This window comes from Cavia porcellus, unplaced genomic scaffold (genome assembly GCF_034190915.1).
Source record: "Cavia porcellus strain 051 isolate PalLab524CR breed Dunkin Hartley unplaced genomic scaffold, mCavPor4.1 scaffold_19, whole genome shotgun sequence".
In the NCBI taxonomy this organism is placed as follows: Eukaryota; Metazoa; Chordata; class Mammalia; order Rodentia; family Caviidae; genus Cavia; species Cavia porcellus.
In genome coordinates, this window is record NW_026947502.1 from 15,049,985 (window position 1) to 15,074,792 (window position 24,808).

A 24,808-nucleotide genomic window follows, 5' to 3' on the forward strand; every position below is an offset into this window, starting at 1 on the left:
AATGTTTTGGTTTTGTCGGTTTTATCCTTTACGGTTTTGTTCAATAGTATTACAACTAACGATATAGGCAATTCTATTAGAAATAGCGGGAGGCATTAGGGTAACCATTGTTGATCACCTTGTATTATGTTTTTATATTATCTATTATATCCACCCTTTTGACTTGACCGATTCTGTTCTGTCATGTCACATTTGGTTTTACTCTCTTCCAAAAAAGCAATAAGAACAGTGGGAGCAATGAAACCCAAAATGTGTAATAGTCACTGTACAAAAGAGAGGAAAAGAAAATGCTCTAAACTATATAACTGCATGTATATTTAAATGTATAAGACAGAAAATGATATCACAGAGTTCTAATGGATCATTGAACAGAACTGTTTGCAGTATCATTGCTGGAATGTCCACTCTACAAACTTTAATTCTGTGACTTGAACAATTATTTCTAAGATGGCAATATGTAATCTATTAACTAGTGATTTCCTACTGCGCATTTTTTTTCTTCTGTAAATCTGTATAACTTGTACCCTTCACTGTTTTTTTTTCTTTTCTTTTCTCCTTAAATAAAAATTAAAAAAAAAAAAAAAAAAAAAAAAAAAAAAAAAAAAGAATATCAAAGTCTGTATATCACAAGCCCAGTGGAGAGTCAGGCCATAGTCTGAAAGTATAAAATGTTCTGAAAGTATAATGTCATTTTTAAAAACACATAAAGCTGTCTTTCTAACAGAAAAAATCAGAAAGTTCATCAAAATGTGACTTTTTGGCACTGCAGAATTATGCTTGCTTTAATTTTTTTTGTCTTCTAACATTTTCTTGTTTTTCCAAAAGATGTCATTGATGGCATCTTTTTACTTTAAAGCATGTTTTCATTTGACTAGAATGTGGTGTAACTCTGGGCCACATTACAGACGTGCTGTGTGACCGGGGTGCCAGCCACTTACCCTCTCAACCTCTCAGCTGCCTTATATTTAAAATGGAAATTGTTTTTAATTTGATATAGTCGTGAAATGCTTTGGGATCTCAAATTCAGAAGGACGAGTTAATCACGTTTCTGGATTCATAACATTCTATCATCATCAGTCTATGCCGGACTCACTCTTGCTTTATTCATTTATTTCTTTGTAGTCTCGTTCCCGTTCCCATGTCCGTCTGCTTTCACCCCTAGGCAAACACTCTGTGTTTAATGTCTTTTTAATTTAAGAATCTTTTTTTTTTTCAAAATGCATGGGGCTGTTTGGTAAGTTAAATGTACTGTCACAAATTTCATTCTATTTCCTACTTTCTTCATGAAAAATGGCTTGCTTCTTTTTCAGACAACGTCTCACTATGTAGCCCAGGCTGACAGTGAACTCACTGTGTAGCCCAGGCTGGCACTGAACTGAATGTGTAGCCCAGGTTGGCCTTAAACTTACAGCAATCCTCCTGTCTCTGCCTCCCAAGTGCTGGGGTTATAGGTTGTCGGGGTCGCTCCCGGCCGGCAGGAAAGACACACGACAAAGTCTGGCGGTGTGCAACCTTGCCTTTATTTGTCTCCGCGTGGGCCCCGTGAGGCCTCCTCTCTGCCACCAGCCCTTTCTCGCCGGTGGACTTTCTCTATCTCTCTCTGTACTTCCTCTGTGCTTCTCTCTTGTGGCGGGAGAGGCATTTACTTTTATAGGGTAACAGTGGCCAATCAGTTCAAAGCGCGCGATGCGGGCTGATTGGCTAACATCAGTTGTTGCTAGGCAGACTATCTTACAGAGCGGGTTGTTTAAGTCGCCAGCGCAATCAGGGGGCAGGAAGCAGGCGCCAACTTGGCTCACTCGATGGGAGGGGCAATCTAGCTCAGGCTCCGCTCCCACCCACAGGCCCTACGTCCGCCAAGTAAGGCGACCGGTGTCGGCCGCGGCTCCCAACAATAGGTGTGTGCCACCATGCCCGGTTAAGAATGATGGATTTAAGATATTTCCACACTGCTCTGTGGATACACCATCCTGGGCCTCAAAGTGATGCATAGTCTCTGAGTATGCATCTGCTACATCCTATGTGTCCCAGAGAGGGAATCAGGTTTTCTCCCATCCATGTCACCACAGCCATGACACAGCCATGAGCATCTTCCTAAGTGTTCCCTGACAAACTTGTGTGAAAACACTTTTGAGATCTGTGGCCTAGAGCAGACTGAGAAACGAGGTGTGTGTACTCTTATTTGGATCAAGCCATGCTAGGGTCTGTCTTCCCTAGAATTTCTGCACATCCTGGGCCCCCAACAGCTACTCATCCTCACCTTTGTCTGTTCAGCTTCCTAATGTTAGCCAGCCTAATAGATATAAATTCTATCTCTGTGGTTTTCATTTTTAATTTATTTCACTGCCTAATAGTTTGAGCATCTTGTCCTAAGTTCATTGACCATTGGCTTCCCTATTTTGCAAACTTTCATTTTCTTTGCTCATGTTTCCACTGGGAATGCTGTTTTTTCTTGATTTGGGGAGGTCCTTATATGATAAATATCAGTGCTTGGACTGTTTTGGGTATTGTAAATAACATCTCCCATTGCAACCTTTTAAAGGGTTAGGATGTTTTTCTTCACTTCCAAAGTCAAAAAGTTTTCCTTTAGGTTGTTCTTTTACCTTGAAAAGGGGTGGGGATGTGATGGAGTGGTTGAGCTCTATCCTTGCATGCAGGAGGCCTTGGGTTTAATTGCCAGCAACACACACACACACCCTGAAAGATCTACCTTTTGCATTCAGGTCTTTAACACATCTCTTATTTGCAATGGAAACAAATCAGCTTGTACTTCGTGGCATTTTGTGCAGGTTGAAACAGTATAGGTCACGCGGCCTGCACAGAGCCTGGCTCCCCAGCAGTGTGCAATTAGGGGTGGCTATTATTAACACTGGGATGGGTGCTACCCTAGGAAAAGTGCTTCCTAGAGGAGCATAGAAGCTGCTAAGCTTCATCAGGAGAGGTTTCCAAGGGGGAAAGTTATTGAGGCTGGGAATGCAGGATGCAGAACTTCCTTTTGAAATGGGAAAGCCATCCTTGGGAACTGGCCTGGATTGGGAGAGGCGGGTGACCGAGTGGCCCAGAGGGCAGTGGAGGGAACGCCAGCGCTCACAGACTGCTCTTCTCTCTGTCCCCCTCCCTTCACCTCCCCCCTGCAGGCTCCTTGTTCTCCACCCTGAAGCCCCCCGACGCCGTGTTCAAGGTGGTGTTCTGGCTGGGCTACTTCAACAGCTGCCTCAACCCCATCATCTACCCGTGCTCCAGCAAGGAGTTCAAGCGCGCCTTCCTGCGCATCCTCGGGTGCCAGTGCCGCGGCCGCCGTCGCCGCCGTCGCCGTCGCCGCCTGGGCGGCTGCGCCTACACCTACCGGCCGTGGACGCGCGGCGGCTCGCTGGAGCGCTCGCAGTCGCGCAAGGACTCGCTGGACGACAGCGGCAGCTGCCTGAGCGGCAGCCAGCGGACCCTGCCCTCGGCGTCCCCCAGCCCGGGCTACCTGGGCCGCGGCGCGGCGCCGCCCGTCGAGCTGTGCGCCTTTCCCGAGTGGAAGGCGCCGGGCGCGCTCCTGAGCCTGCCCGCGCCCGCGCCCGCGCCCCCGAATCCCCGCGCGCGCGCCCCGGGCCCGCTCTTCCCCTTCAAGCTGTTGGCCGAGCCCGAGAGCCCCGGCGCCGACGCGGACGCCTGCAGCGGCCCGGGCGGCGAGGGCGCGGCCGACGTGGCCAACGGGCAGCCGGGCTTCAAGAGCAACATGCCCCTGGCGCCCGCGCGGTTCTAGGCTCCTTTCCCGGGGAGGGCGCCACCGTGGGGGCGGGCGGGGGCGGGCGCCCAGGGGACCCGGGGACGGGAGAGGGGCAGCTGCTTTTCTGGCAGGGGCATGGGTGCCAGGTACAGCGCGGAGAGCTGGGCCGAGCATGCCGAGAGCCTGGGGACCCCCCCGCCGGGATTTCCGCCTCTCTCTCCCTTCTCTCCCTGTATATACCGAGTCCCTCTCTCCATGTATTTAACTCTGGGTACACGTGCGTGTGTCGGTGCGGTGTACGTGTGGTTCTGCATGTGTGCGTGTGTGGGCGGTGGGAGAGTGTGCGCCCCGGGAGCCAGCGGCAGCACCCCGGGCCTGGTGTGTCTTGTGATTTCCTACGTCTCAAGTCCCTCCTACTTCTTTGATCGATGATGGCACTTTGATGAGGTGGGACACAAAGTCAGACATTAAAGATCCTTTCTCCAGTGTGGCTTTGTGTGGTTTGTCAAAAGGAGCGGGTGGCAGGGCGGGTCTGCCCTGATGCTAGGTCTTAAGGGGTTCTTACAGTAAAGCTGCAGCCGGGCACTCCACTGGTCCTGGGCAATAATTATGATAGATCGCCTTGGACCTATTTCTGTTTTTGCTGAGAGCTAAATAAATCTGACCCTGTGGCTGAAAGTGACCCCCTGGTCTTGCCCCATAAAGCCTGCCTTCCTGCTTGGGATTCTTGGCAGAGTCTAAATCCTCCCCCTTCTGCTGCTTCCTGTTGTGACCAGAGTTAGGCAATGTCTGGCCCAGCATTGATCCCTGGACCCCATTTCTAGCTGGAGCTCCCAGGCCAGTACCCTCGGTAGACCTGTCCCTCAAGAGGACCAGGCAGTGCAAGACTAGGTCACTTTCCCACCTCTCTGTGTATGCCTGTGCCCTTGACCCCAGAAAGAAATCCACACTGCAGGAGCTGCTTGGTAGGAAAAACAGGAGTAGAAAGTCTACCCCACACCCCCAGCTCTGCGGACTTGTGAATCCTCCCGGGAGAGAAGCACTTGAGGAAAGCCAGCAGTGGGGTGCAGAACATCAAGACGAGGACCAGCTTCCAGGTTCAGTCCTGACGCTCATGCGCAATGGAATCAGAAAACAGTCTCACCCCCCTGTCTGGATCGTGGTTTCTTATCTGTGTAATGACAGCATTGACACTAAGGTTTTCTGCACATCCAAAAACCCCGGGTTGGAAAAGAGGATAAAGGATGAGAAGCAAAATAAACATTTTTCTTCTGAAACTCAGAAAAAGCATAGGAAGAATTCCATCACTGTCCTTAATTTGCCTTTCTAAATTAACTTCAGAATTTTTCAAATGGCAAAAGCCCCTCCCCGTAACACTGCTACATCAATCCTTCATTCTGAAAGGGGACTGAAACAGAAAACACTTCAAAGGGGGAAGGCCAGGTCATGCAGCTGAAAAGCACCATGCAGGGTAACAGGCATGGCTAGATCTGGGGACTTAAAACTGTGTCTGCTTAGTTGGTCTTTGACTCTCATCTAGCTCCCATGTCTTATTTACTTTTCTATGTCACCTTTGTCTTCTTAATGGAATCATCTTCTTAACACTTTTTGATTTCTTTATTTTTCTGGTTGTTTTGTTTTGTTTGAGTTTTGGGGGGTTGTGGAGTGGCAGTGTTGAGACAGGGTCCCTGTGTACCTCAGGCTGGTCTTGAGCTCACTATGTAGTTCAGGCTGACCTTGAATTCTGCAGTCCTCCTGCCTCAGCCTCCCAAATGCTGAGTTTTCAGGCATGTGCCACCACACGGGGCCTTCAAATCATTCTTACAGCTGATGTTCCCCAAGAAGAAAAATAGGACTACATAGTTTGGCCACAAACTTGAAAAAGAGAAATCCTAAGAAATGAAAAATTCTACTTCATAGACCCTCCCTTTAAAGTGCTACTAAAAGCCACACTCATTCCTTTCAGAAATATACGTATGAAACAAGTGACACCAGTTTCCTACAGTGTTAGGTGCCTTGGCTGTGTCTAAGAGCTCATGACAAAGCATACTGTCCCAGACACTTAGGTTATACGAACTGACCCAGATTTTAAAAATTATTTGGGCCAGTCTTCTCATTTCTGCGGATGGATGGTTGCACTAAATAGCTTGATCAAGTTGTGTCCCAGTCAGAACCGGAGCCCTGGTCTTCTGTCGCCTTTTGCATCTTCCTGTGCTCCCACTCTGACCCGAGTGGAGGACATCCTCCAAGAGAGTGCGCCTCTTCTTGTCCCTGTGGAGAATCAGGGGTCTTAGGAAATGGCACTTGAACCCCATCCCCAGGGAGAAAGTAACAGTTTGTGGCAGCCTCCAAAATGTTTCATCAGCAGCACAAATCTTCCTTTAAATCAACCCTACGTAGGCTCCTGAACGAAGAGGACAGACTGGCATCCTCTTTCCCTCAGTCCTCCACTTGACCTGCCCATGTCACCTGGCTCCCTGTAATGACCTCTAGAAATCACTGGTCTTGAGTGAAAGACATTCGGAATCAGGAAGACCTGGGTTCAAGCCTTGGCTCTGTGGAAACTCCAGGCTGTTTATCTCGTTTTTCCTGGACTGTTTCCCCATCTAGCAAATGGACATGCTCTTCAGGAGGTGCAGAGGGCCCAGTGAGAGGAGAGCACTTAAGCAGTGACACATATGTGACCAGGCAGATGCCAGCTACAGTTTGCACGTTGAAATGTGAAGTCCCAGGCACCAGGAGGGTTTCCTGAGCAGCTCCAATCTAATCATTTCCTTGGTTACTGGTGGTTGAAGGTCACCTAGGCAGCACAGAGAGACATGGCAGCCTGCTGCCACTTTCCAGAAGGAAGATTGGCCAAGCAGTGGCTCACATCGCCCACTGGGGAGGTATGATAAGTCTGGGCTCCTGATTGCCCCCTCACCAGAGCCTGAATGCCAGGTCCCTCACTGAGGCCAGGCAGGGCAGACAGGGAGTCCTGCCTGCATCTACCATAAGGCTGCAAAGTAACTCCATGCGCTCTCTCCAACCACCCAGCACTATTGGCCATGTGTTACCACTGAGGCACACACAGGCATAGATCTGCTGACAGGTTGAGGCAAGGGGCTTGGCAGTCCAAGGTGATAGTTCCTCTTCCAGACTTGGGTTCAAATACCACCTCTGCCATTCAGGAGCTGTGTCACATTGAGCAACTTAGGTCATGAGTCTAGACCTCAGTATCCTTAAGTACAAGACAGCACGATAAAAGCACCTATATCATAGGGACATTGAGAGGGTCTAATGAGACTGTGTCAGGCATTGAGCAAGCATCCCATAAGAGTGGCTATTGGCAGAGGTATTAATGATTCAATTATTTACTTGGATACATGAAATTTAGACAAATGCATATACAGGCACCAAAAAACCCTTCAGTTTTGTTCATCGAATTCCAGAATTTTAAGACTCAGGATTCATCTTTTTAAAAACATAATAACAAATAAATAAATAAAATACATAAAGGTCTGAGAACATAGTTCGGTGGTAGAGCACTTGCCTAATATTTGGGAGCTGGGTTTGATCTAGAGCGGCAAGGGGCAGGGCTAAATTTACCACAGAGCAAAAACAAAATTGTATCCTACAATATTCAAAGAGGAGATTGGCCCAAACTAAAAGTAAACATACAATTTAATAAAACTGATAGAATATTCCAAATGACAACACCAGGATGGGTCTTTAGGATCACACACACATGCTTGGAGGAATTGGAGAAGGGGACACAGGACATGGGCCTCAAGCACATACCTAGGTTCCAGTCCCAGCTCTCTTACCTGGGCGATGTCCCTACCCCCTGGGAGATGATCACCTTGCCCATAAATTGATGAAATGGCTAGCACTGACCTCCCAAGATTGACACCAGAAATATGTAAGACAAAATATGGAAGAGTCAGCACAGAGCAGGCACTGTGGTTTATTAACTGAGAGGGACTTTATGGATCCTCATTCCAGCAGTCCTCAACTTTCCCTGGATCAGCAGCTCCTTTAGGAGTTGGAGGAAAGCTAAAGAAAAATGAACATAGTGAGCTCAAGGTTCTCCCATAATTCATGCCCCCCCCCAAGTATCCCAGTGGATACACGGAACCCAAGTTATAAACATCTTAACAAGTCTAGTTCCAGTGATAAATAAAAGTAGCCAAATGCAGACAGGACATTACAAGAGTGATAAATCCAGTCCCATATTACACATACAAATACAGCGTGGAATGAGGCCAAGACCCAGCTCGCAAAGAGCTCACTCTGGCTGAGAGACAAGCAGGTCAGCAAGCCGTCCCAGGTGAGGGGGAGGAAGAGGGTCCCCCATCATCCTCACTGGTGAAAACACAGCATCAAAGCTCCATCTTTCTGGGGAGAATTCACACCTTTTCATAGTGTTCCCACCTTACACCCCCACCTACCTGTTGAAACTTGAGAGCCAAGAATTTGCTGCTTTTCTGTTTGGTGTCCCCTGGACAACTCTTTCCCTTTGGGCACAGCACACGTCCTTGTGGCTGGCTGGGCTGGAGTCAGAGCCCCTGCAGTTGCTAAGGGTCAGACAGGGAGCATACAGGTGCCACCTTCTCCCAATACCTCCAGACCTTCCCCGCTGCCACTGTCCTCTTCCCTCCCTCCCCTCCGGCCAGACTGGCCTCTCTGCTATTCCTCAGATGGAGGTACCCTGAGTTGGGACAGTACACCTGCCATCTCTCTGCCCAGAGCGCCTTCTCCCTGAGGGACTGTCTCCCTCCCTTCCTTCACCTCTCTGTTCAGATGCCCTGTGTCCCCTTCTCAGCAGTCAGCTGATTTTGCTGAGCATCCTGTTTAAAACTGACTTCCAGGGCCAGGGATTTAGCTCAGTGGCATAAGCCCCTGCCTTGTGTGCCCGGAACAAATAAATAAATAAAACTGACTTCCCCATTGCCAGTGCCAGCCCCCACACCCAGTATCCCTTTCCCACTTTACTCTTCTCCTTAGGCTAACCTCCTAACATAGGTTGGTTTTATTTTAACTTCCTTACATGTGTCAGTCTCTCCACATACACTAGCACATACATTCCATGAGGGTGGGGACCAGTGACAGCTGGACACAATCAGCTGGGTCCCCACTGCAGGGCACCCCAGTCTGCTGTCAGGACGAGACGAGAGTCTGAAGGACAGGCTTGTAGCTCCTGTCCCTCTCCGGACCTCTGTCAATTGTACTGAGCCCAAGACAAATCTCAAATCTCTAGCACTCTGGGACTTCAGTCTCCTCTCCTCCTCCCCCCTCCACAGTCCGCAGAAATGCGCTCTTTGGTGTCAACTTCACTGGCACTGGTGAGACCAACAGCAGTGAGCCCTGCTGGAGACCTCATTCCAGCAAACCTCGGAGGAACCTCGGAGGAGGAGAGGAAAGAGCTGAACCTAAAGTTGGGCCTCACAGGGACTATGGGCCACCACTATCACACCCACCAAATGCCACCCAAAACCCAGCAGCCACTGCCACCTCAACAGCACTTGGCTGGCTCATCTTCTCTCAGTCATTCACCAGCTGACCCTAGTCACTGAGGACACAGAGAATGAAAGAGTGAAACCCAGTCTTGCTCTTCTGAAATCTTCAGTCTCAAAGGAAAGGTTGGGCAGTCATTCAAAAATTAAAAATTAAAATATATGTATATATATATACAAGGCTGGAGGCAGCAGCTCTCACAGCTGGCTCGGGGACACTCATCAAGGTCAGCTGGTGCCTGCCCAGCTGCAGGACACAGAGGGGAGACCAGTCACAGGAAGATAAGGTGAAGGAGACGGGGAACAGAAACAGGGCAGTTGAAATGAGAAGCAAAGTCAGCTCACCCCAGTACAAGTTTAGGTCATGCCATTTTGGAAAACACAAATTCTTCCCTGGGAAGAAACCCAGTATGGCGGCTGCTGCCCCAGACCCAGCCTACCCGCCACATTCCCCGGACTCAGGAGGTGGAGAGGTTCCCCTGCCAGCTGTTCCCTAGTCCAGGGAGACAGTCTCTGAACAAGGGAGCCAGGCAAAGTGGAAGCTGCAGAGGCACAGAGGGCGGCAGCTGGAATACAACTGGCGGGCACAGGGACAGAAAGAGACGGGGAAGGCGCAGTCCTGGTGTGGCTACTTTCTCCCACCAGGCACTGTGGGATCTGTGAACCAACAAACAGCCTCAGAGCCAACACAGGGTCAGAAAAAATAAATGGTGCTTGTGGAGGCTGTGTCCCGCCTGACCCCTGCAGCACTGCAACTGCAGGAAGCAATCCTGAAGGGGCGGGGCTAGCTGGGAGCCGGGGCTGCTTTTCTTTATTTTCCTGCACAGACAAATACCTTCTCAGCCTCCAAAAGCCTGGGTTACAGTCATATGCCGCCACACGCGGTTCTTCTCTTTTTTGTATACTATTAGGATTTTTTGTATACTAGTTTTTTTGTATACTTTTTTTGTATACTTTTTTGTATACTAGTAGGGACTGGCCAGGTGTGTGGTGCCTGCCTGTAATGCCAGTTCTCGGGAGGCTGAGGCAGGAACATAGCCATGAGCTTGAGGCCAGCCTGGGTTACAGAACTGAAGTAATTTCCTGTGTCCTATCAGATCACAGTGGAATGAAACTAGAAATCAAAAGCAAAATAAACGTCCAGGTATGGCAGCACACATCTGTAATCCCAGCTCGCAGGAGGCTGCAACAGGAAGGTTGCTGCAAGCTACAGGCCATCCTGGGCCACACAGTAAGTTCAAGGCTAGTCTGGACTACATAGCAAGACTCTGTCTCCAAAAAAGGGGGAAAGGGGCTGGGGATTTAGCTCAGTGGCATAAGCACCTGCCTTGCAAGCAGGCGGTCATGAGTTCAATCCCCGGTACCGATAAAAATGAAAAAGACAAAAAAAAATTATTAAAAAAAAAAAGGGGGGGGGAAGCAAAATAATCAATGAGCAAAGTTACTAAAGAAATCAAGAAAGAAATTTTTTAAATTTCTATAATAAAACAATAATGGGAAATGTATCAGACATTTACAGTTAGTAAAACAGAGCAACCACATATAAATTATCTAATGATTTATCTCAAGGTCCTAGAAAAACAAACCAATCCCAAAACCAATGACAGGAAAGTAATAATAAATATCAGAGCATAAATTAACAAGATTGAAACTTCAAAAATTACAAAGGATTGATGAACCAAAGACAAACCCAGCATCACCCTGAATGGAGGAAACTGAAATCATGCACTTTACAATCAGAAGTGAGATCGGGGTCACTTCGAACACTCTATTTAATATATAACTCAGGGGCTGGGGATTTAGCTCAGCGGCATAAGCGCCGGCCTTGAAAGCAGGCAGTCGTGAGTTCAATCCCTGGTACCGATAAAAACGAAAAAGCCAAAAAAAAAAAAAAAAAAATATATATATATATATATATATATATATATATATACATATATATAACTCAACACTTTAACCGGAGCAATCAGGCAAGAGAAAATTAACAAAAATTTTGAAGGGACCGGGGATGTAGCTCAGTGTACAGGCCATAAGTTCAATCACTAGCCCTGCTTTAAAAAGAATTTATTATGTTCAGCAAATCTGTGCTAATAAAAAGTTTTTATTTAAAAAAGAAAAACAAAAGGAAAACGTCAAATTACTCCAATTTACAGATAATAATTCTTTACAAAGAAGGCCATCTCCCCCCCAAAAAGAAAAACTCCACCAGAAAATTTTAGATCTGATAAATAAATTTAGCAAGGTGACCTGGCATGGTGCATACCAGTAATCCCAATGCTCAGGAGGCTGAGGCAGGAGGATCGCTGTGAGTTTGAGGCCAGCCTGGGTTACATAGTAAACTCAAGGCCAGCATAAACTACACAGTGAGACCCTGTCTCAAATAAATACATAAACATTTTAAAAATTCAGCAAGGTTGTAGGATAAAAAAAAAATCAATACATTAAAATCAATAGTATTCCTACACACCAATAATAAACTCACCAAAAGAAAAATCAGGAAAACAATTCCACTTGCAACATTTTAAAAAAAAATAAACACTTGAAAGTAAACCTAACCAAGGAAAGACCTCTATGATGAAAATTATAGAACTCTGAAGAAATCATTAGAAAACAGAAAGATATCCCTTGTTCTTAGATCAGAAGAGCTAATTTGAAAATGGCATTACTATGAAAAATAAATATTTAATAGGAATTCTATTAAAACACTAACTTTCTCCCCAGAACTACAAAAAAGAAATCCTAAAAAAAAAATCCTAAAATTCACTGGCAAAAGATCCAGAATAGCCAAAGCAGGCATGAGCAAAAAGAGCAATGCTAGAGTCACTGCAATGCTGGATTTCAAGCTACACTAAAAAGCCACAGTAACAAGAACGGCATGGGCACTGGCACAAAAACAAGGCAGTAAACCAACAGATAGAGTGGAAGACAAAAAAAAAAAAAAACCTGCTCACCTGCAGCCATCTGACTTTCAACACAGGGACTAAAAACAGGCTCTGGAGAAAAGCTAGCCCCTCTAACAAATGGTTTGGGGGAAACTGGGCATCCACATGGAGAAAACAGCTACATACTGAGTTCAAGTCCAACCTGAACAACATAGAAAAACTCTGTCTCAAAAGGAAAATAAAATAAGGATGCAAAAAATGTGAAAGCAGGGCAAGATGCAGAAGGAAAGACGCCCTCCTAATATCATTGGTAGGAATATAAACTAGCACAACTACTATGGGAAGCCAGTATGGAGACTCCTCAAGAAACCCAAATAGAAATTCCACTTGACCTATGACACCTCTCCTGGATATATTTCCAAAACAAGTATATGATACTGGTATATGCACACCCGGGCTTAGAGTGGCACAGTGCCCAGCAACTAAGCTCCCGAAGCAGCCTGGGTGTCCGTCAATAGACAAATGGACAAAGGAAATGTGGCATTATGCATAGTGTAATGTCAGTCAGCTAGAAGGAAGAATGGAGTCATGTCATCTGCAGGAAATTGGCAGGAACTCACGACCACCACGGTAAGGCAAATAAGCTAGACTCAGATAGTTAAATATTACTTGGGCTACCTTACATAAGCAACCTAGACAAATAACGTAATAGTTAAAGAAGAGATGTCAGGAATCAGAAAGGTAGACTTTGGGAGATAAGGAAGGGGATTGAGGTGAGGGGAGGAGTAACAGGATGTGAAATGGTCAAGATAGGTTGGATGCAAGTATATTTCTAAAATGAAACTCATCAGACTGTATTTCTAACTAAAAATTTAAAAACCTATACACAAGGTTGAAGGAGGCTTGAGAACCATAAAGACAGACAGAACTGGGTGAACACTCGATTCTCCTCATGTTCTTTTTGTGTCTTCTTGGGCTGCTAGCTTCCTACAGGTCCAGTTCTCCTAACCTATAGAATGGAAGCTGTCCTGCTGGCCTTGGAAGGTTGCTGCTACCAAGGGTCTTGTAGTGTGCGCAGTCCGGTCATTTCTCCCTAAGTGATGGTTGTTATTACTAAGCCCCTTAGGAAATGTACAAATAAAAGGTTTGGGAAATTCAAGGGTTGCATCCTTGAATCAGAAGAATCAGAAGAGCTACATGAAGGAAGTAGCATCTCAGCTGCCTCTGACAAGTGTGCCACAGTAGAAGTGGGCAAGAAACAGGACCAGAGGGGACAGGGTATGAGGAGGAAGAGGAGGGAATCGGGCCAGAAAAGAAGTCAGAGGCAGATTGGGGTATCACTACCAACCATGTCAGAATATGTGGAGCAGGGTAATGAAGCCGCGTGTCACAGGGTCAGCTTGGCAACAAGAGAGAGAGATCCGTGGAGGGGGGCACTCCAGAATCTCAAGAGGAATTGTAGGAGGTAACAGGGAAGTGTCGCAAGCAGTGGCCAAGCAGTTCCACGTCCTGCTTGATCTAAGTGATAGGCGTGTTTGAACCTCAGATTCCAATGCACAGAACACAGCTTTAAAAAAAAAAAAAAAAAAGCAACAATACACTCTGATCATGAAGGACATGGGTTTAAGGTCAGACAGAAATGAGTTCAAAGTCCTGTTCTTCTTATACACAGCTGGTGCATTGTCCCAAAAAAGAAACATAACATCCCTGAGCCTTAGTTTCCTAATTGGGAAAACCGCTGCAATAATGAGATCATCTTCATACAGATGCTGAGGAATCAACGAGCCACTCCACAGAATAGACAAACTCTGACGCTGCATTGGAATCAGGAGCTTTGCAGGAACAAAGCATGATTTGAGCACCTTGAGACCTAAGGAGAAATTTGCTCCTTCTAGCTGTTTAGGTTCTGCAGTTTTGGGGAGCTGGTGCAGCGCCCCACAGGAAAAGAGAGACTGGGGACCTAAGCTGCAGAGGCCACTTTTGTGCCTCCCTTAATGCAAGTCACAGGAAGCAGTTATTAGGGAGGAGAAAACAAAATGTTCCCAGAAGTATTTGGGGACAGTTTTTAAGAGGATTTGAGGTTTAACAGGTGAAGACTATAAGACAGAAAAGAATTGATTATTTAGTCCACATGACCTCTAGCTGGTGAGACTAGAGAATCAACTCTGAAAGATGTGTATTCTCTGGCTGGTTCTTTTATCTGCTCCACCCACTTTGGGTATCAAGAGCTGGAGGTGTGGTTCCCAAACTCAGAAAGTGGGAGGATCATTCAGGGAATTTATTAAAAATACTGCGGGGACAGCTCAGTGGTAGAGCGCTTTCCTACCATGTGCGAGTGTTACAAGCAACTGAGTTAGAAAGAAATATGACAGGCAGTCACACAGGACTGGGCCCTCAAGGAAGCCAGTGCAGAAGATGAGACACCTTGCAACTGTGGGGGAGACAGGCACCTCCTCTGTGGGCCAAACCTTAAGACAAAAGATAAATCAAATGCACCCACCTACTTCCTAAGGATAAACATCAGGAATTGATGTTCTAAGTAGGTCCCTATCACCCCGAGGAAGCCAGGAGTCACTATCCTAACCTCCTAAGGAAGAGTCACTGCTCTGTATGCATGCCCTCTGGCTATGAAACTTGCTTCCTCATTTGTCCCCGATTTAATCAACTTCACCTGAGGATTAATCTTATTGGTTGGTCATAGTTCTGCCCCACCTCATGCCCATTTTGTGAGTTCCCCTGTTTCCCCTACCTTAGACCTGCCTCACTTTGTGGATTTACTCTATAAAAGTCCCTAAAAAAGACAGTCTTTGGCAACACACTGGGATCTCTTCTGTCTCTCCTACGGACGTTTTCTTTCTCTCAATAAATATATTCTGTTCTTAACCTCCATTGTTCTTAAAATTCATTCTTCGATTTTAAAGAACACGAACTTGTATCAGACATCTAGTAGGCTGGAAGTTTCTTTCCCCTACATCACAAGGGTCTGGGTTCAATCTCGGGTAAAAATAAAAATATTTCAATAAGATAGATATAGCTATTCAGCCGCAGTCACCACCTCCCATCCTTCCAACTGATTTAGCAGGTGAAAGACCCAGTAATCTCCATCCTTAGTGACAGACAGTTGATCTACGACCAGACTTTGAGAAGCCTTGTTCTCCGGCTACATGCTCTCCGGAAAGGGGCCGTGTTTTACTCCTATCCAGATGGCTTCCAGCGCCTGCAATCTCCCAGCACCTCCTCCGCCAGACTCTAAATCGGACAGGCCGCGCCGTCTTCCACGCAACTCTGTCCTACGGCTTCCAATATATAACTTCAGCCCGTCCTCGGCCGGAAGGCTCCGCCTCCGAGAAAGGAAGCCTCCGGTCCGACCCGGGCGCGCACATCCTCGCTTCTGGCGAGCAGGCAGCCGGCCTGGGGGCAGAAGCGGTGCGCCGAGACGCGCGAGGAAGCCCGCTTCCGAAATCAAGCAGCAGTTGTTGCCATGCTTTTTTTAAATAACGAGGAAGGGCTTCGTTTTTTTCCTTGGCAGGCTCATCCATATCTGCCGCGGGTCTCTGCAGCGCACTCGGCAACGTCACCAGCTGCTCGCGGCCACGACGGCGAAGCCTCCCCGGCCGCTCCTCGCCTCCGGGCCCGCGCATCCTTGCTCCGTACCCGCGGCCTGGAACACCGCAGGAACCAAGGCGACTCCACGCTCCCTTGCCCTGAACCGGCGCCTGGAGCCGGACGGGTGGGCGGGAGCGCCACCTGCTGTCCCGGCAGACTAAGCGACGCGAACGTAAAGGCGCCCCGGTCCCTTGGCGTTCCCTTAGCATCGTGGCGGCTGCCTGATGTGCTGGGATTCTACGTTAAGGGTGCTTACCCAGGATCGTGTGTGTTGACTTCCAGGACTCTGAGAATCCTTTAAAGTGTTACGTAAAATAGAGTCTTTTTTCCGAAGTTGCAGTTTTCTTGAGTCTCGCTAGTGCGCCCCGCAGTGTGCAATTCGTTTCTGGTACGCGAGTCACTTCGCCTGCGGAGCCGTACGTGGCGGGCTGAAAAAATACTCCCCCACGTCTGTCCACGTCCTGGCCCCTGGAAACTGCGAGGTTGCGTTAGGTGGCAAAAGGCACTTTTTGCCAATTTGATTACACTATATGTTTTGAAACGAGAGATTATCCTGGATTATCCCAGTGGCCCTGACATCACAGGGGTGCTTAGAACAGGGGGGCAGGGAGTCAGACGGCAAGATGACAACAGAATCAGAGGGACAAGGAAGGAGACACTGGAGGCAGCTGTGCTGCTGACTTTGCAAGCTGGGAAAAGACTCGAACCTTGGCAGGGAACCTGCGCCCCTAGAGCCTTCAGAAGGAACAGCAGAGGCCTCGACAGTGAGCGGGGCTTCTGACCTCCAGAACTGTAACAGAACAAACTCGTGTCCTTTCACGCCATCGTATTTGTAGTGATGTGTTACAGCATCTTCAAGAAACTAATGTGCGTCTTAACAGACATCAGATTCTGGCCTGCGTGTGTGCTTGCGTGCGTGTTGCTGGAGGTAGAATCTTCGTTATTTTTATTTTGAGACAGAATCTCAGTAAGTTTCCTAGGCTGGACTCACACTTTTGATTCTCCTGCCTCAGCCTCCCTCAGGGCTGGGATCACAGGTGTGCAGCACTGCCCTGGCACAGGCAGATGCTAAGGGTCATATGAGACCCCGTATACACAGTGTTTTACAAGGCTTGGGCTCTGTATCACTCGACATGCCCTTTTCCAAGGGGAAACAACTCAAGGAGACAAAAATAATGCCACCAACACAAAGGAAGCAGATTTGCTGTGCTCCCCTCTGAGCCAGAGAGGTAAATGGCACCATCTGCGTCTCTTTCCTGAGGACTAATCAGGACGATAAATAGCATTCATATTGAATTCATCTAACTGAGTTATACCGAGGTACACTGGTTGTTTCACAGACTAAGGGGTAAACCCAGAATGTCTCCTGGAACCCCAGATTTCCTGGGTGAGACAGGAATTTTAAATGCTTGACTCAAATACAAGAATTCTTAGATAAAACAAGGGATGTCAGAGAAAGTTTTCTCGCACGGTAACCATTTGCAGCTGTGGTTCCCAGATACCCCCAATTATACATTCTTTCCCATTGTTGGAGATATTTTGAAAAAATCTCCAAATTAAGAAATAGATGGCATTTCACAAGTGGTAAAGTTTGTAAGGAGATTAGATTTGACCACGTGAAGGCCTCCAAGCAGGGGGGGCAGCAGAAGTCTCCGCTGAGAGGTCGAACTACTTGCCTGAGAGGGTTTCGGAAGCCAAAGAGGGCACAGGAGTGCATCCCGGGAGAGACCGGAAGGGCACGTCCTTGGCCAGCACTCAAGGAACAATAGTTAAGCAAGGTGTTTTGAAAACTTCTGAAAGCAAAGGACAACTATGCTTTTAGTATTTAAATAATTAAAAGCCTCAAGAGTTATCAAGATGTTTGCAGCATATTGTTTGTACTAAGAATAATGGAAATTATATATCAATCCATCAAGAGAAAAATGAAAAATGCTTAAATAAATTCTGTATCTTGCATGTTCTGAAATACAATGCAGCAGGTTAAAAGAATGAGGCCACTCCATGTGTACTACTATGGGAAAAAATCTCTAAAGGTTAGTGGACACTATTGAACAGTCAGATTACCCAGCCAGACATAGAGTTTTGTTCCAGGTGCACACTTTTTTTTAGACAGGGTCTTCTTATGTAGTTCAGGCTGGCCTTGAACTCACCAACTTCCTGCCTTAGTCTTTCGAGTGCTGGGATTACAGACTTGTGCCATAATGCTGAGTCATTTACACACATCTGAAAGTTATATGTTTGTCCATGTGATTTGTAGCATAAAATGGAATAAAATTCCAGGGAAGAAGGGGAATCGTAAAGATTTCTCTTATGTCACAAACTACTCTCTATATTTTACCTTCTTTTAAAAGCACAATGTAAGGAGCTGGGGATATAGCTCGGCACATAGGCACCTGCCTGGCAAGCACAAGGTCATGAGTTCTATTCCTGGTACCAAAAAAATAGTAAGATAAAAACACAATGTAGTTCTTTAATTGTACAAGAGAGAAGTTGGTATTGTACTCTTCCAGTCCTAATTTTTAAGAAGCTATAACTGACAATATTCCCATACACACAAGCTGTAAGGAGTTGGTTTGCTACCCTAAATAGGAAATAAAAGGCTGCAGAAGTCCAGGGTCCACAGGGTCCATCCCCCAAGGTTCAGGAAACTTCACTGGGGAGATGGAGACTCAGCTGTAGCTGCCCCAAGTACACTGCAGCCAAAAGACCCCTGAAGAGCAGCCCACTCTGAATCTATACACAGGGACAAATATTTAAGAATATTGTCTTTCTAGAATGGACTAATGGAAAGTCCAGGACACCCCACCTGTCCCTCCTTACACTGCATCCCTATTAAACTCTGAAGTTATTCTCCAGAGCTACAAGTGGAAAATGACAGAGAACTGCTTGGGCCAGGCCGTTCGGAGAACTGTCCTGCAGCCAGTAAGCACCCAACACCCTACAAGCACTTGTTCATCTCTCTTTTTATGGTTATTACTTTTTTATGCAAAGATATACTTGACTTCAGGGTCAAAAATGTAGGTAGGCAACCTTGAACCTCAAATTTAATCATATATTTTATTTTCATTTTATTTGCTTTTACTGAAAAGTGGTACCAGTATCTCAACTGTGCAGATGGTAGAAATTTTCCTTCTAGATTCTATTGAGTGGAAATGGGATAAAATTATTTTAAAATTACTTATATAATGCAGGGGTACAGAAATAGCAAGAATCATGATGTGGACCCAGTAAATGTAGTATGTTCTTCAATTACTGATGTTACTTCTCAGGAACTGGAAGCAGGAGCTATAGTCATCAAGTCTTTAAAAATTATAGGTTCTGAACAGTTTTGGCTAATATTTAGACTGGAAAGTCCCATCCATCCCCAGCCCTGTCACTTGTGTCACTATAGTGGAGAAACTAGTGTGGTCCAGGGAGGCCTGTGGTTTGGAAATTAAAACCAAGCAGACAGGAGTTGGCTTCTGGTCTGAGGCCTTTTTGGTAACCCTGAGAGTAACTAGGGCCTCAGATGTGACTCCATCACAGAAGCACTCAAAGAGGGAGAGACAGAAAAAAAACAACCTCCCAAATCCCACCTCATCTTTCAGCAGCGAAAGAATCTTCTAGAAACAGGCTTTCATGAGTTCTGCTCATACTGCAGGTCCTAGTTATCTTCCCAAGAGAACATTACTCATAGCATCATCTCCTATGAGAATCAAGTATGATCGAGAGAACCTAGGAATTCAGAACACTCACATTTCTTGTAACAGTACCGGACCCCCATCCGAGCAGTGACTACTAAGAAATAAAGATGATGGGGCTGGAGATTTGGCTCAGCGGCATAAGCGCCTGCCTTACAAGCAGGCAGTCGTGAGTTCGATCCCCAGTACCGATAAAAAGGAAAAAGACAAAAAAAAAAAAAAAAAAAAAAAAAAGAAAAGAAAAGAAATAAAGATGATGATTGCAAGCGAATTTAATTAGAAGGCATGACAAATGTTTACCTGTTAGTATGTTTCTGAGGACCCAACCAGCCCTGAGTACTCAGAGCCATGTGCCTCACTACAACCTCCAACCAACCTAAAAAGCCTGCCTTGGCACATGAGCACCCTACGTGGTCTCCAAACCACAGATGCTAATTAATGTGATGTCAGAGGAAGGAAACTGACCAGGTGGAAAAACAGCACCACTCTTTGACATGACTACAAGCCAACTGTGCTCTAGGAACACTCCTCCTTCTTAACCATTTGCTGTGGTTTGGATAAGTTGTCCCCCAGAGGGCCATGTACTACAGGCTTCATCTGCAGCCTATTATGCTGTGTCAAGGGCTGATCAGTCACACAATCTCCTAAGTCAGTGGACAGCAAATGGCTTAAATAAAAGAGATGAATGGTCTGAGGGGCATCCAGGAAGATCAAAACTCTCTGCAAGTGGGGCCCCCTGTATTTGAAATAAAGAACTTCTCTGGGCAGCCTGTATTTATTTGGCTTGCAAACAAAAGAAGGGGATACTGAGGCAGGTGTGGGAACTGAGCAGGACCTTGGGAAGTCAGTACAAAGACTCCTCCAAGCAGTAAATTTGGCCAATTAAGAGAACTGTATCTCTAAGGTTGGCAGGTTTGTTGCTCTGGAATGGAGTGTCAGCAGCCCCTGTCCTCAGTTCCCTCAGCTGGGGTGTCATCTTGACTTCAGAGCTTTGTAACTATGACCTTTTCCAACACAGCCAAAGAGTGCTGTGTTCAGCAACTTAACCCTGTATAGTGGTCTCCAACAGTGCTGTTGGGAGGTGATGAAACTTTTAGGATGTGGGGCCCAGAGGGAAAAAGTTAAGTCAGTAGTGTGTGCTTAAAATAGGTATTGAGACCTCAGGCGCTCTCTCTCTCTCTCTCTCTCTCTCTCTCTCTCTCTCTCTCTCTCTCCCTCTCTCTCTCTCTCTCTCTCTCTCTCTCTCTCTCTCTCTCTCCTGTCTCTCTGTTTCTTCCTCTTTTCTTCCCAGCCTCTATGAGGTGAACAGCTTTATCTACCATGTGTTTCCACCAAGATGTGCTGCCAAAAGCAATGTAGCTAACCAACCAGACTAAACAAATTGTGGCCAAGTATATAGCTCAGTAGCACAAGCACTCACCTGGCAAGTGCAAGATCCTGATCCTCAGTTCAGTTCCCAGTTTAACACACACACACACACACACACACACACACACACACACACACACACGAGCCAAAATAAAATTTCCGTTTTATCTCAGGTATTTTGTTACAGTAACAAAAATCTGGCTAGTACACTATGTAAGTCACTTTGTAGTCAATGGGACAGAATACCTGGTGCCCACAACTTAAAAAAGAACAGGTTTATTCAGCTCATGGTTCTGGTGGGTTCAGTCCAAAGTGGGCTGTCTCCAAGGCCAAAATGGTATGGTAGAAAGTCTTATCAAAGGACAGCTGTTCATTCTATGACAACCAGGAATCAGAGTGAGAAGGGAGGACCCTGCGACAAGAATATACCCTTCCAGGTCACACCCCCAATGGCCTTCCTCCAACCAGGCTACTCCTCCTAATAGAACATTCAGCTATGCACTCACCCATGGAGGAACCCACTGATGACTACGTCTCCACAATCCAACCATCTTCCAAAAGCCTCACCTCTGAACACATGAGACTTTGAAGATACAACATTCCTTGACCCCCCCCCCTAAGATCTGTGGTCTTACACTTGCCCTGAGTGACCCATGCAGATCTGGCAGAATGGCCACTGAAATAGGGAGCATTTGGTGTCTTCACATCCCCCACAACCTCGCACCACTCTCATCCCACATTCTTCCTGAAAAATCAGCACTGCTGGCAGAAATATCTATGGAGCTTAAGAAATCTGGCAAATAAATGAAACATTGCATTATTCCCATGAATTTATGTAAACCTCCTAATTGCTTCCATGTCTGTGGTTATTAGCCACTAATTATTAGGGGTTTTGTCTTCGTCAGCATTTTTACAAACTGTTCCTTTCTGTGGGACATGACAGGCATTTGATTAAGCCTTGATTAAGGCTGAATTTGAGGCCTGTGCACCAGAGCTAGCATAAATGAGGGTGAGACAGGGAGGGCTTGATGCGATTGCGAGTCCATATAGGTGGTGTTCAAGCTGTCAGTGAATGTGGTAAGAGAACACTGAACTACAAATCCCCAACGCAGTATTGGCATTACTTAGCTGCAGGTAAGTCCTCTGCAGCTTCTGCTCTTTATGAAACAACCTCACACAGTGCTCACACAGGTGAGGGACTCATGGCTCTGCAAGGGTAAGTCACCCTAAATAAACCACCTTACATGGAGAGCCCTTTCCCATCCTTGTTTCGGTCCAGGAAGGTTTATAATTATAGTAACAAGGAGGAGTTATTGGAATTCTAATCAATTAACTCCAATCTACCACTTCTAGTGCAACCCATGGTGGAAATAAAGATATGGATACAATTACGCGGAGCCAAGGGGTCCTAAGTCCAGCCAAGATGATGGCCTTGTCCCAGAGCCCTTCCCGGGTTTTATTAATTCTCCATAAGAGGAGTGGCTCTGGGATGAGTGACAGTGAGAGTGATGAGAGATAAGTGACTGTTGTGACTGCTGTGAGCTGGGCTAGGTAGGAGATCTGAGATCACCTCTGCAATAAGCAGAGGGCAAGAAATGGCTATCTGTATAACACAACTGAAGAAGTATCTAATAACTTGGGGTCAGTGCTTCAGTTCTGATGTACAATCCTTCTTGCCCTGGGAAGTCATAGCTTCTTTCTCAACGATCGGTCCCAGCCAACAGCATGAAGCATAGCTCTCCATCCCAGCTGGCTCAATCACATATTTGGAGAATCACTGGGTGAGTTAACACTGAGCTGTTGCTTTGCTTTAGAGATTATACCTCACCTCCTCCGCCAGCACAGTTTACATTGCTTAATGCCAACTGAAGGGACAAAGAAATAACCTGGCCAGCTCCATACATATCAGTACATGGAGCTAGGGCTAAGTTTATCCAAAGTGGATATTGTTGCTCTTCTGTTCAAGGACAGTCAAGGAGAGTCACCTCTGTGGCTCCCCACAGTCTAACTCTGTTTTTTGTTGCTATAACAAATCACCTGCTGCCTAGTAATTAATAAAGAATAGAAATTTATTTGACTCAGGGTTCTGGGGACAGGGTAGTCCAAGAGCACTGTAGCCACATCTAATGGGGCTTCTGGTAGCATAATGTGGCAGAGGGAGCCACATAACGAAGGAGAACCAGCATCCTGGCTCAGTCTCCCTCTTCTGACAAAGTCACTGATGCTATCCAAGAGCCCTTCTTCCATGCCATCATCTGTTCTAACTGCCTCCCAAAGACCCCAACTCCAAATGCCACTAGCATATGAATTAGGCAATTATGTTTCCAACACACAATTTTTTAGGGGACACTTTCAAACCTTAGCAATGGCTAATCCCTAGTGTCAGGGGGGACCCATACCCCTCTAGTGGTTGCCTTCTGTGTTGCCCGCTCCTTCCTTCCTTAACATGAGGCTAGAGCATCCTTCTTCCATTCAGGAAGAGAAAAGGGACAAGGGTAGAAGCCACATCCTGCTGAGTCTGCTTCCTTTCATGGAGATTTCCAAAAAGTCTCATCTGTCTGCTTCTACCCTTTCCTGGGCCACTGTTTTGTATTGCTGCTCTTGTGTCAAAAATACTGCGCTAAGAGTTTACAAACATTCTCACATTCATTCTTCACTTAGCCCTGCTGGATGGGAGTTATCAGTCCCTAGGGTCAAGATAATCTCTGCTATTATATAAAAGCATCTTTGATAAACCACATTTATCTGGCCCTCATTTTCTCTTCTGTTTTATGAAGGATTAGACTAGCTAAAGAGTTCTTAGCTTGAGATTTACAAACCCTAAGGGAGCTAGGCATAAAATTCAGGGAGGTGAGACATGAATTTGAATAAGTTGTAAAACTGCATTCCTTTCACTAACCTTTAATTGAAATTTATCATTTCCATCCATTATGACTGTGGACAACAGATCGTAGTAATCGTAGCAAAGCATATGACATTTCACCAAAAGAGTCATGAATATTCTATAGCATATCACCATTGTTTCGGATATCTTTAAATATCATCTACACATATCACAATCTCAAAATTATAGCGGTAATGAGTCTCAACTTTATTTAACATGTTAAACATATTCATGTACATGATGCAAATTTTATTGTTAATATTTTAGTAGTTGTACTCCGTATAATCTGTCAACTTTAGAATGCTGGGTTTCATGCATTTCAAAACATTTTTTCCAAGAAAGGTCCCATAGGTTTTAGCAGGCATTCATGGAATAAATGAGATTTTTTAAAAAAGGAAAAAACCCTTAGACTGAGATCTCTTTGCTCCTCTGGTTGTACATAAAACTCTACCATTCACTATCATCCAAAACAAATCCCTTCAGCTCTTAACTTCCTCAGGTTTTCCTTCTGTAAGATGAGACTATTACTTGCCTTGCTTAGCTCAGACCTGTTAGGAGAACCACAAGTCTACATAAAGCACATGTGAATACAGAGCCAGTGCATATTCATCACACAGGATCTGCTTCTAAAGCGCTAAGGAAATGCCACATTTTATTAAATCATGCTATTTTTTACCTATTTCTCAGAGATGCTGATGACTTTCTATCATTTCTTATGACAGCTTATATCTAGATGTCCCCCCAAAGCCTCATATTGTCATAGGTGGGCCTTTTTGAAGGTAGCTACAATCTCACAGGCATGATACTGGGATTGAGGGTGAATATTACTGTGTTAATCCACTAATGGGTTTATCATTCTGGGTGTGGATAATGAGAAGGCCACCCTGGTCATGAGTGACACAACCCCTTGTAGGCTGGGTGGGATAAAAAGGAAAGGGAAGCTGCTCCGCTGCCACCAACACCACGGCTGCCACTGCTTGTCCTCTCCCGCCTGCTCTGCCACAGGCTGTTTCTCCTCTGTGATGTCCCTGTCTCCATGGTTTGGAGCCAGCCAACTATGCAGTGAAACTTCTACAAACTGAGTTGAGATAAACTATCTTAGCTACTTTTCTCTCATTACTGAAACAAAATATCCAGTACTCAAAGTTAAAGGGGAAAGGTTTATTTAGCTCACAGGT

General features: G+C 46.0%; 1 protein-coding gene and 1 long non-coding RNA gene across 3 annotated transcripts in view; one reads left to right on the top strand and one right to left on the bottom strand.

The window, feature by feature from the left end:
- Positions 1 to 4,203, top strand: part of Adra1b (adrenoceptor alpha 1B) — a 56,456-nt gene extending 52,253 nt beyond the window's left edge. For both annotated transcript variants that reach the window (XM_013156240.3, XM_063230727.1), the window contains one exon: positions 3,138 to 4,203. In XM_013156240.3, coding sequence (XP_013011694.1) covers positions 3,138 to 3,751 — 614 coding nt within the window. In that variant the 3' untranslated portion in view covers positions 3,752 to 4,203. The remainder of the gene's footprint in view (positions 1 to 3,137) is intronic.
- Positions 4,204 to 7,645: 3,442 nt separating this feature from the next.
- On the bottom strand, positions 7,646 to 16,431 carry LOC134471600 (uncharacterized). Its single transcript, XR_010041078.1, has 2 exons — positions 8,146 to 16,431; positions 7,646 to 7,750 (listed from the first exon to the last, which is right to left on the bottom strand). It is a non-coding gene; the product is annotated as an uncharacterized LOC134471600 (long non-coding RNA).
- Positions 16,432 to 24,808: the final 8,377 nt, after the last annotated feature.